Source organism: Gossypium hirsutum, chromosome D11 (assembly GCF_007990345.1).
Source record: "Gossypium hirsutum isolate 1008001.06 chromosome D11, Gossypium_hirsutum_v2.1, whole genome shotgun sequence".
Taxonomy (NCBI): Eukaryota; Viridiplantae; Streptophyta; class Magnoliopsida; order Malvales; family Malvaceae; genus Gossypium; species Gossypium hirsutum.
Window position 1 is genome coordinate 66925785 of NC_053447.1, and position 13316 is coordinate 66939100.

At 34.7% G+C, this 13316-nt stretch overlaps 1 protein-coding gene across 1 annotated transcript; it reads right to left on the bottom strand.

The window, feature by feature from the left end:
* Positions 1-3984: 3984 nt before the first annotated feature.
* LOC107930876 (receptor-like protein EIX2) lies at positions 3985-7639 on the bottom strand. The gene has a single exon (XM_016862638.2). The coding sequence runs from the start codon at positions 7573-7575 to the stop codon at positions 4492-4494; it is 3084 nt and encodes a 1027-aa protein (XP_016718127.2). The 5' UTR covers positions 7576-7639; the 3' UTR covers positions 3985-4491.
* Between the last annotated feature and the right edge of the window lie 5677 nt (positions 7640-13316).

Here is a 13316-nt window from a genome sequence, read left to right on the forward strand (position 1 = left end):
AACCAACTTCTGATACCATGTTAAGCTATACTAACAGCTTAGAGAAACAACACAGACTTAGAAATTATTTCATTGTAAAAGTCATATCCTTGAGTACAGACTTCTCATAGTTTTATACACAAACGTAAGCATAACTAACTGCTCAATTGCTCAACTGTTAAACTAATCATACAACAGCTTTAACAACTACTAACAGTTTTACTAACTACTCTAACAAGGATACCGAGCTTTTCGGTGTTGATAACCACTGAAAAGATGGCGTCGAACACCAATTGGCTTGCACAAAGGAGGGAATATGTTGAAATGGAAAGTGGTTTAACGCCAACTGTATACATGAAGTTATCAATGGCTAGCAGACAACCGAGGGAAAAGTAGACCACATAATGGTTATGTTGTTGGAGGAGCTTCGGGATTCCTTGTTAATGGAAGGGAAGAAGAGAAGTGGCAGGTAAATGAGACGGAAACCAGCAACCCCTAAGGTGTACCACCACCTCTTAGTAGAGTGGAAGCTGTATTTTTTATTTAATTATCATTATTTAATTAGGTGAACAGAACTCTTGTATTGATTCCCTATAAATAGTAACTGTATTTGAGCTATTTACACCTTTCATAAACGTCATTATTTTATTCATAAATGTCATTATTTAAATAAAAAAAAGAGAATTTATAATTTAACTGATTTACATTGAAAGCAATTAGAAAGCAAAGAAAATATCCTACACAGAGAATCTATTGCCTTCTTTAAAAGCTCCTGAAATTTCAAATTGCCTGCATATAAAGAATTATAAAGGTTGAAGCTTTTATCCTTGCCCTATCCATGCCATAGATCCATTCTTATTTATATATGTTCACTCTTCTTTAATTATTTGTGTATGTATGGTGGGTTATCCTTGATAGTTGCCATAGATCCATTGTTGAGAAACTAGCCAAGGGCATGTAGATTTGAGATGCCCTGTTCTGATTTTTCCTTTTTGAGTTGCATAGAGAAGAAAAAGGTGAAAAAGTGTTTTGGATTAATTATAAAGAGGTTTCTTAAGTTTTTTGTCAAAAGTCAAAAGAAAGTGTCACGAGTCATCATTTAATTGGCTCATATGCCACATCAACAATCCGTTGTTGGATTAAATGTTTAACGGCAGTAACTAATTCAAACAATTATATTAATTAGAATGACTAAATTGAAAAAAAAAATTAGAGTAACTAAAATAGGACAAACCCTATTTTAGAATAACCTTAGGTGTAGTTTAATCCTATACTTTTATGCTTGTCTAAAATTACTATTTTTTTAAAGAAGAAATTCATTAAAGATTAAGTCGCAAAACAAAAGCAAACATAAAGAGGAGACCAACTACTAAACCCAAGCCAACAGGTTGGCCCCATACACCCAAACTTACTGCCCACAATCCTCATTCTTATCAATATAAAACATGATTTCAACATTCTTCAAAGAAGATGCAAAAGGAAAAGTATCACATTACGTATGGTTTGCATATAACAAAGCCACTCACGCAAGCAAGTGGGCTGCCTTGTTGGCACATCCACGAGTCCAATTAAAGGACAGACGCTAAAACTAATCTTTTAGCACCAAACAATCATGTATAGCACACCTAGGTCAAATGCATCAATTATCCATGCTTTTCCCCCCTTCAAACTACATACCCATAGTAGCCCAAAACACATATGGTTTACCACAAATATGGTCCAGCTTTCGATAGTATGTAATCCTCCAAGACCTAATGAAAAACAAGGGAGCCACTACACCCCAAAATCCCATTACAAAGCCAAGAACTATGCTGACATAAAGCCAATTCACTTTACTTCCTTCACTGCTACTTCCATTATTTCCATTATTCATAACATCAGTTGAAAACCTTTTGTACTGCAGTTTTTAGTGGGAGGAGGTCCACAAAGATGATTTCCCACGTAAGACAAGTTTTCAAAGCTTTGAAGCTGAGTGCTTGTTGGGATTTGTCCTGTCAAGTTGTTGTAGGACACGTTGAAGTGGTTCAAGAAATTCAATTTGGAGAAACTTGGAGGGATTTCACCATTCAATCGATTCATCGACAAATCAAGAGATTCCATCCACTTCATGTTGCCAATGTTGTCTGGTATATTTTCTGTTAGGAGATTCCCTAAAAAATTTAAAGACAATAGTCCAACGAGACTACCAATTTCTTTGGGCTGTAAGACTATTAATTGAAAGGTCCATGCTGATAACAAGTCCCAGTGTGCTAACATATTCATGCTCTCGTCCTTTCAACACCAATAATGCTTTAAAAGTAAATGGGAAATTAATGACTAGCGGTGCAAAAACTTCATTATTGCTTTTGTTTTTTGTGGCCATTGCACTTTAATTATTGAAACATTTTGGAATAACTCCTGAAATGTTGTTGTGGGCAAGGTCCAAGTTTTGAAGATATTGAAGATCACAAATTTTATGAGGAATATGACCATCAAAGTTATTTGATCGAAGGCTTAGAACCACAAGGTTTGAGAGCTTATCACCAATCTATGCTGGTACACTTCCACTGAAATGATTTTCACTATGATCAAGCATAATTAAACCACCAGAATTTCGCAACGTGGAGGGTAATTCTCCAAACATGCTATTATTTCGAAGGTTTAACATAAAAAAAAATTCTAATCCCAAACTAGGTGGGATAAAGAAAGAAAAGCTAAAGGAGAAAAAAGAGAAGGAAAAGAAAATGGAAAACACGGAATTTGAGTAAGAAAAGCAAAATTTTGATAACGAATACTACTTCAACTTTTATTGAAAATAAATCAATTTATCATGGAGTCAGATTTTTTTTTTTGGGTGGCCAAAATTAAACTATATGTTTTAATGATAATAAAAATACAATTCACTATTTTAATAGCCTATATCTTTATAATTTTTAAAGAATTAAATTAAATTTTTATTATTTTTAAGAGGGCCAAAATATAATTTTACTATTATCAATGCCGAGCCCCTCACGATATGGATGAAAATGTAAAGAAGTGTTTACTTGTGATTGGAGAACTGAAGTTTCTTTTTAATACTTAAAATATTACTTTTTAAAACTTCAACTTAAATATGTTTTTCTCAATCTCAAAAATTATTTTTCTTGCCGTAATCAGGATATTCATCATTGATATCACTGATTAATTTTCTAACCGTGGATATTTTCTGAAAAGTTAAATGAGTGACAATAAAATGTGTTCCATTTTCGTGAGCGGGATTAAAAATTATTTTTTTCGGGTATCCATCATCGGTAATAGTGATTAATCTTCTAACTGTGGATGCTTTCCGAAAAGATAAATGATTGACAATAAAATGTATTCCATTTTCGTGAATGGAGATTAATAATTATTTTTTAATTATTTGAAAAGGTTGTTTTAGTTAGGGGAGAGGATTATTATTATCGGATTTAAAAACTAAATCATAAAGTGTCAATATAGAACTTCAATCTATATTACTTGATACTATTTTGGTACCACGTACTGATCGAAACATTCCGTTCTGATAGTAAATTGAAGATATAAAAATGCAATTTCACTGTTTTAATAGCTTATATCTTTATAATTGTTAAAGGATTAAATCAAAATTTTATCATTTTCTAAAGAGACCAAAGTGCAATTTTACTTTTACTAATTTAAAATTTTAAAAATTTTAAAAGATATAAATAGAAAATTTTCCAGGTGCCTGCCCCTAGCTAATGTAGCCCTCGTTAAAAACTCGATTCACTTTGCTCCAAACTCAATTTTTAAAAACAAAAAACCACCCTATATGGCTGGGGTGGTTGGAATCCCGATAACTTGAAAGGATTTTTGTCGGGTATGTATTTCACACGAGTATATTAAAACTTTTATAAATTGTTTCATATATTTTTGAAAGATTCTATGCTCATTGTCATGTTTGAATGTGTTGAATCCAAATATATACTTTAAAATAAAAAATCGAAATAATTCTAACCAGTATACCAATTTGATCCATAAAAGCTAACAAAGAAGAGAAAACAATCAAGTACATTAAATTTTACAAACTTGAAATTAACTTGGAGATTTAAATTCCAACATTTACGACTTCTTTTATTTTCCAGACCAAATGCAAAAACGACGACGTTTTGAGGTTGTTACCTGTCTTACTGAGAAGGGTGAGTCCAAGGATGAAGAGCAACAGCTGAACTCTTTTTTTGTTGAGATCCATTGGCAACAGTTAGAAAATGACAGAAAAAAAATTGGCTAATCCTATTTACTACTATTTTTGTTACTCCTAATTTGAAGGATCAAGGAGGAAGAAGACCAGATCTATGGCTGCCACGTCTACTCATTTATTAAGCTAAGCAGCTGATGGAATTTATCAAACAACTTTTTTTGTTGAAATTATTTTCATTGTAAATTAAAGAAATACAGCAAAACATATTCATACATAATCAAAACACACTTTGATCCAATCTCCAGTAAATTATACCAACTTTAGACCAACATGTTTACACATGTTTTTTTCCCATCAAACTACATACCCATAGTAGCCCAAGACACATACAGCTTTCGTCCAACATGGTCCAACTTTCGATAGTATGCATGCCTCCAAGACCTGATGAAAAACAAGGGAGCCACTACACCCCAAAATCCCATTACAAAGCCGAGAACTATGCTGACATAAAGCCAATTCACTTTACTTCCTTCCCTGCTACTTCCATTATTTGCGACGTCAATTGGAATACCTTTTGAGGTGCAGTTCTTAGTGAGAGGAGGTCCGCAAAGATGATTGCCCACGTAAGACAAGTTTTCAAAGCTTTGAAGCTGAGTGCTTGTTGGGATTTGTCCTGTCAAGTTGTTGTAGGACACATTGAAGTGATTCAAGAAATTCAAACTGGAGAAACTTGGAGGGATTTCACCATTTAGTCGATTCATGGACAAATCAAGAGATTCCATTAACTCCATCTTGCCAATGCTGTTTGGTATATTTCCTGTTAGGAGATTCCCTGAAAAATTTAAAGACAGTAGTCCAACGAGACTACCAATTTCTTTGGGGATCTCTCCGGTGAGACTGTTAGCTGAAAGGTCCATGCTAGTAACAAGTCCTAATGTTCTACCATATTCATCCTCTCGTCCTTTCAACACCAATAATGCGTTCAAAAAAAATGAGGCTGCATATACAGACTCCCCAAGAACAAAATTATTCCTTTTGTTTGCTGTGGCCATTGCACTTAAATTATTAAAACATTTTGGAATAACTCCAGAAATGTTGTTGTGGGCAAGGTCCAAGTTTTGAAGAAACTGAAGATCACAAATTTTATGAGGAATACGTCCATCAAAGTTATTTGATCGAAGGCTTAGAATCACAAGGTTTGAGAGCTTATCACCAATCCATGCTGGTACACTTCCACTGAAATGATTTTCACTAAGATCAAACATAATCAAATTTGGAGAATTTTGCAATGTGGATGGCAATTTTCCAAATATTGTATTGTTTCGAAGGTTTAACATTTTAAGATTTAGATGCCATAAAGAAGGTGGGATTTTGCCGGTCAAATTGTTGCTTCCCAAATTTAAAAGGTTCAAACGCTGCCAATGATTCCAACAATCTGGAATATCTCCTGAGATAAGATTTTTATCAATGTAAAGAACTTCTATCAATTCCTCACTTGATGAATTACAAACCAATTCAAAAAGAGATCCCGAAAATGAATTATTTGATAAAATTAGAAATAGTAAAGTTGAGAATACTCTTGGCAATGGGCCTATGAATCGGTTTGAACTCAAATCAACAGAGTTTCTCACATTCAAATATGAAACCTCTCCTCTAAGTTGATTCGAGGAAAGGTTTAAAGATTCAAATTGAGTAGGAAGGTTCAAAAACCAAGTGGGTATGACATCTGAAATTCCTGCATAGGAGATATCCAAATAAGACAATTTCTTTTGGAATTTTAACCACTGGGGAAACTTTGGGCCAAGATGCCAGTGACCCAATTCGATCCTTTCACATTGAAATGGGGGAATCCAGCTTAAGTTTGGTTCAAATCTAAGCCGATTGTGTGATGCTGCTAGAGTTGTCAATCTCGTGAGATTAGAAAAATGGGTTTCTGATACAACTCCTTCTAATAGATTATACCCACAATCCAGAGTTTCCAAACTTTCTAGTCGTCCAAACGATAGAGGAAAAGTACCATTTAATTGATTTTCTGAAACATCAAACAACTTCAAAGATGATAACTCCCCTATAGACAATGGAATTTGACCATTTAATTGATTTTCTGAAACATCAAACTCCTCCAAAGATGATAACTGCCCTATAGACGAGGGAATTTGGCCGTTTAACTGATTTTCTGAGACATCAAACAACTTCAAAGATGATAACTCCCCTATAGACAATGGAATTGGACCATTTAATTGATTTTCTGAAACATCAAACTCCTCCAAAGATGACAACTGCCCTATAGACAAGGGAAATTGGCCGTTTAATTGATTTTTTGAAACATCAAACAACTTCAGAGATGATAACTCCCATGTAGACAATGGAATTTGACCATTTAATTGATTTACTGAAAGATCAAGCTGAGTAACAGAGCTCAAGTTTCCAATGGCACTCGAGATTGTTCCTTGTAACTGGTTATTGCCAAGACTAAGGAACTGAAGACGGTTTAAACTATACAAGGAATTGGGTATGGACGAATTGAGATAATTCCAACTAAGATCAAGAACTTCAAGAAACGAGCTGTTCCCAAAGTAATCTGAAATTGGGCCTTCCAAAGAATTGCCACTAAGATCAATGGACACAAGACCATGAAGACTAAATATCCACTTAGGTACTGAAGAAAAGCGGTTGAAAGAAAGATCAAGAACAACCAGTGATTTTGAAGAATTAACATTGATCAAAGATGGATCATTGTCTAAACCACAACCTGACAAGTGCAACTCTAACAAAGAAGGAAGTTTGAGTGTTACCTGTACCCAATCATTTGCTGTATGAAGATCAGCATAACTCAAATCAAGGTACTGCAAGGAAGAAAGTCCAGAAACCCATTGAAGAGTTTTTGATTTGAGATCATTACCTCCAAGATCAAGATACTGCAGCTTTGAGAGATTCCCAAGGTTATGAGGAATTGCTCCCTGAAATTGTGATCGAGAGAGGTTAAGATATGTTAAACTCTCTAGCAAACCGAAAAATTTCGGGATATGTATGCTGCTAAAAATGTTATAGCTCAAGTCCAGGGAACTGAGATGCTTCAACTCCAGCAGTGAAGGATTTATTTTGCCTCCCAGCAGGGAATTGTGGTAAGCTTCCCATTCAGCATTTGTTGCAAAGGCATCAGGCACTGAAAGAGGAGCGGCCAAGTGCAGTTGGTTGACGTGGCCTGTTGAGTTATGGCAGACGACACCAGTCCATTCACAGCAATCCCCACCTTCTACCCATGACGATAGCCTGTTTGAAGGATCAAAAAGATGATTCTTGAATTTCAAAAGAGCTTCTCTCTCACTCTGAATGCAAAGTAGGTTGGAATTGGCATGACAAATGGTAAAGCAGATAGCGGGAATGAGAAGAAAAGAAGGGAAAAAGGAAATAGGAAGAGTAGTCATGGTTGCAATTGCCATGGCTCACAACTCCAAATATATAGAGTAAGCTTTAGGTAAAACACAAAAATACATGAAGCGCAAGGAAGTTTCTTCCAACAAAATGCATTAAATTGGAAATTTAATTATCCACAAATTGTTAAATTGAGCCAAACAAAAGTCTATGAAGAATGCCCCACTCCCACATTCTTTAAGGCTTTTTAGGTCTTAAAAGCTAATGGAGGAAAAAAGAAAGTAAAGCTAAAGGAGAAAAAAGAGAAGGAAAAGAAAATGGAAAATACGGAATGTGAGTAAGAAAAGCAAAATATAAATATACTATTATCAATGCTCTGTCTTATTTTATTTTTATAAATAATTTTTACGATAATAAAAATAAAATTTACTATTTTAATAACCTATATCTTTATAAATTTTAAAATTTAAATTAAATTTTTATTATTTTTAAGAGGGCCAAAATATAATTCTACTATTACCAATGCCGAGCCCCTCACTAAAATGGATGAAAATGTAGAGAAGTGTTTAATTGTGATTGGAGGACTGAAGTTTCTTTTTAATGACTTAGAAGCTAATTGGCAATATTGATAATTATCTCAACACGAGGTTCTTATTTTTTTGAATACTACATTGGAGAATTTTGGCTTAGCTCCAATCTTAGAAATTTTCTAATTTTTATATGTGAATAAAATATTTTTTAAAACTTAAAATATTACTTTTAAAAATTCAACTTAAATCTGCTTTTCTCAATCTCAAAAATTATTTTTCTTGCCGTAATCAGGATATTCATCATTGATAGCAGTGACTAATTTTCTAACCGTGGATACTTTTCGAAAAGTTAAATGAGTGACAATAAAATATATTCCATTTGCAAGAATAGGATTAAATTTTTTTTCGGTATCCATCATCTGTAATAGTGATTAATCTTCTAATTGTGGATGCTTTCCGAAAAGATAAATGATTGACAATAAAATGTATTCCATTTTCGTGAGTGGAGATTAATAATTATTTTTTAATTATTTGAAAAGGTTGTTTTAGTTAGGGGAGAGGATTATTATTATCGGATTTAAAAACTAAATCATAAAGTGTCAATATAGAACTTCAATCTATAGTACTTGATACTGTTTTGGTACCACGTACTGATCGAAACATTCTGTTCTGATAGTAAATTGAAACAACTAATTGTTTCATGTTGAGTTTTCATAGTATATAGGAGTAATTTTCAAAACCACCAACATAAGTGAATTTTGAACTACTAAAATTCCCTTGAAATTATCTAAAAATTTTGAAATTCTTCAAAATATTTACCTATACAAATAAATTCATTTTTACAATTTTGAAAACCTTTACACAAATGAAACCTCTCCTATAAATTCTTTACCCAAACATATCCTTGTGCCACTAATGCAGGATGCTAGATGCTAACTTGTCATCAGCACCACAATTATAACACCCCAAACCCAGCCTAGACATTATGGTCAAATTCAGGAGTATTACGAAGAAGGGTTTTGAAACTGTTTTTTTGAAAAAAACCTTGTGAAGTTACTTGATATAGAGTGTCCAAATTTTGCAAAACATATTCATTTACTTATTCATTACTAAAACCGTCGCTAGTTTATTCATTTGCCAAAAAAAAAATTTGCAGCGGAAATCTTAAAAATCATTATATTTTGGAAATCCAATTCATATTTACAGAAAACCCTTTGTTTTAGTAAATCGTTTCCGGCAATCATCGCAGGGTAGAAAACAACCAAAAACCAAAACCAACAGTTAAAACCATACAATCCAGAGAGTCCCAAATGTTACAAACTCTCAAATAAATCCAAAATTTTAACGAAACAAAAACTGAAAACTTAAAGGCAGTTTTAAACTAGTGGTCACCCTGAGCCTCCGTCACACCGACTCACTTATGTCCGAAGGTTACCTGAACAAAACAGACAAACAGAGGTGAGTTTTTTGTAAACTAAGTGTGTAACCCAATAGAGATAGTCATGCAATTTTACACGAAATTCTCATAAGTAGAACAGATACAAATACGAACCTAAGTCCATAACAAATTCAAATATCAAAATCAGATGATCCAGACAGTTATATAGAATCCTACCCTCATCCTTTACTCAACATCTTCGTCCATCCCATCACACCCTATGAGGTTAGAAACACCCACCCATCCCTACACACCATATAATGTCGATGCGACACATAACATATAATATGCGGTCAAGCTGCCAGAATATAGGCGTAAGGTCGCTGTATAGATCACTTCCTCCACATATACAAATCTCATCCCCACATATAGATATAGAATACAGACAATAGATATAACAAAATTACATGCCTAACATGCTCGTATATAGATATCATATATGCTTACACAGACAATCAGAAATATATATCAATATCCTACTTAGATCAGACTATCCACATATCAGATCTCGTATAATAGGGCTTGGTTAGCCCTATCGACCCTATAGTAGGCCCATAGTCCATTGGAACGACCCGTGCAATCCTAGGGAAATTTTTAAAATTTTGGGCCCACATTCTTGTGTGAGCTTACACGCCCAAATTGGCCTTGCTCGTGTGGGCCACATGGCCGGGCCCAAAACCCACACGCCCACTCTGGCCTAGCCCTTGTGATCCACACGGCCATACATTCACTATCACTCGATCGTGTCTCGCGCACAGCCACACCTTCGACAATCACACGACTGTGTGTCGCACATGGCTGGCCACACACTCGTGTGGCGTCGACAATCCCCTTTTTCAGCTTTTGTCGAACATCATTTTCTCGTGTTTTAGGTACACACCTGGTATGATTTTGATGCTACTGCAACCCTGAGCCCACCAAAACCTAAAAATTAACATCATACACTCCCACAATCAGTTTTAATTCTAAATTAAATCGAACCAACATAATCAACAATGGTGTAATTTAAGTGTTCAACATTTACCCATTTCCCTGAATGATTCCGACTACGATTCCGCAAGAGGAGAGCCCCGTTCTTCACCATTCACTGTTGCCAATACCCAAAATCAACTAACGGAAAGAAAATAATAGAATCGATGTAGAACAGCATAAAAACGATTCCTAAACCCACATGAAATTCACCCCTACACTTACCAAACCGCACAACAACACCTAAGAATTGGAATTTCGAGATTGAACGACAAGATTTCCAGAATTCAGAAAGCAAGGGAAATAAAGGATTTTTTTAGTTAACAGGAAGAAGAGTCCAAAGTTTGGGAAATTTTAGAGGAGAGAGAAATAATAATAAAAAATAAAATAAAAACAAAATAATAACATATCCCCAAATTTTCTCCCACTCCCCAATAACCCACAACTACCTCAGAATTTTGATTCCACCAAACCTATACCAGACACCCGAAGCAAAAATTAACATTCTTACTCACACAAGGATTCAAACACAAAACCTCCAACAAACTAACTCCTTACCACCAGACCAGTAAGCCCATTCTAATATGAATTTACAAACAATACTACATAAGCCTACCGAACAAGGATAAGGTTAGGATAAAAAATAATATAATTTCCAAAGAGTGGGATTTGAACCCAATACCTCATACACACACCCAAAACACTTAACCACTAAAACAAATACACATTTGTGTTAAGATTCAGAGAAATATAAATAAACAAGGTGTTACAGTAATTTATATGCACTTTAAGCTAATGTAGTACTATTTTATCTTATATCTCATATTATCAAATAATTTAAAAATTAAAACAAAATGAAAACCTTGACATAAATGAAATCTCTCCTATAAATTCTTTACCCAAAATATCCTTGTCCCACTAATGCAGGATGCTAGATGCTAACTTGTCATCAACACCACAATTGTAACACTCCAAACCTAGCCTAGATGTTATGGCCAAATCCGGGAGTGTTACGAAGAAGGGTTCTTAAACTGTTTTTTACTTTGACAAAAAAACCTTGTGAAGTTACTGGATATAGAGTGTCCAAATTTTGCAAAATATATTCATTTACTTATTCATTACCGAAATCGTCGTTAGTTTATTCATTTGCTAAAACATAATTTGCAGCAAAAATCTTAAAAATTGTTATGCTTAGGAAATCCAGTTTGTATTTACAGAAAAACCTTTGCTTTCGTAAATCATTTTCGGTAATCGTCGCAGGATAAAAAAAACAACCAAAAACCAAAATTGACTACTAAAACCATACAATCCAGAGAGTCCCAAAAGTTACAAACTCTCAAATAAATCCAAAATTTAAAAAAATAAGGGGAAACTCAAAGGCAGTTTTAAACTAATGGTCACGCTGAGCCTCCGTCACACCGACCCGCTTATGTCCAAAGGTTACCTGAATAGAACAGACAAACAAAGGTGAGTTTTTGTAAACTAAGTGTGTAACCTAAACAAAGATAGTTATGCAATTTTACACAGAATTCTCATAAGCAGAACAGATACAAATACGAACCTAAGTCCTTAACAGATTCAAATATCAGAAACAGATAATTTGAACAGTTATACAAAATCCTACCCTCATCCTTTACCCACCATCTCCGTCCATCCCATCACACCATATGAGGTTAAAAATATCCACCCACCCCTACACACCATATAATGTCAATGCGACACATAACAAATAATATTCAGTCAAGTTACCAAAATATAGGCGTAAGGTCGCCGTACAAATCACTTCCTCCATATATACTAATCTCATCCCCACATACAGATATTGAATATAGACAATAGATATAACAGAATTACATGTCTAACATGCTCGTATATAGATATCATATATGCTTACATAGACAATCAGACATATATATCAATATCCTACTTAGATCAGACTATCTACATATAAGATCTCATATAATAGGGTTTGGTTAGCCCATACAGACCCTACAGTAGGCCCATAGTTGATCGAAACGACCCGTGCGATCCCAGAGAAAATTTTAGAATTTTAGGCCCACATTTTCGTGTAGGTTGATACGCCCAAATTGGCATTGCTTGTATGGGCCACACGACCTGGCCTAAAACCCACACACCCAATCTGGCCTAGCCCTTTTGGCTCACACGGCCACACATTCACTGTCACACGACCATGTCTTTGGCATAGCCACACTTTCAGCAGTCACAAGACCATGTGTTGCATATGGCTGGCCACACACGCGTGTGGCGTCGAGAGTCTCATTTTTTAGCTTTTGTCAAACCTTATTTTCTCGTGTTTTAGGTACACACCTAGTACGATTTTGATGCTACTGTAATCCCGAGCCCACCAGAACCTAAAAATTGACATCACATACTCCCACAATCAGTTTTAATTCTCAATTAAACCGAACCAACAAAACTGACAACGGTGTAATTTAAGTGTTCAACACTTACCCACTTTCGACTACGATTCTGCAAGAGGAGAGCCCCGTTCTTCACGATTCACTGCTGCCAATACCCAAAATCAACTAACGGAAAGAAAAGAAAAGAATTGATGTAGAACAACTTAAAAATGATTCCCAAACCCACACGAAATTCACCCCCTACACTTACCAAACTGCACAACAACACCGAAGAACTAGAATACCAAGATTAAATGACAAGATTGACAAAATTCAGAAAGCAAGGGAAATAGATGATTTTTCTAGTTAACAAGAAAGAGAGTCAAAAGTTTTAGAAATTTTGGAGGGGAGAGAGAAAAAGAAATAATAAAAAAATAAAATAAAAACAAAATGACAACATATCCCTAAATTTTCTCCCACTCCCACAATTACCTCAGAATTTCGATTCCACC

Coding starts and splice junctions, on each gene's coding strand:
- LOC107930876 (XM_016862638.2), bottom strand. CDS start 7,575: ATGGCAATTGCAACCATGACTACTCTTCCTATTTCCTTTTTCCCTTCT.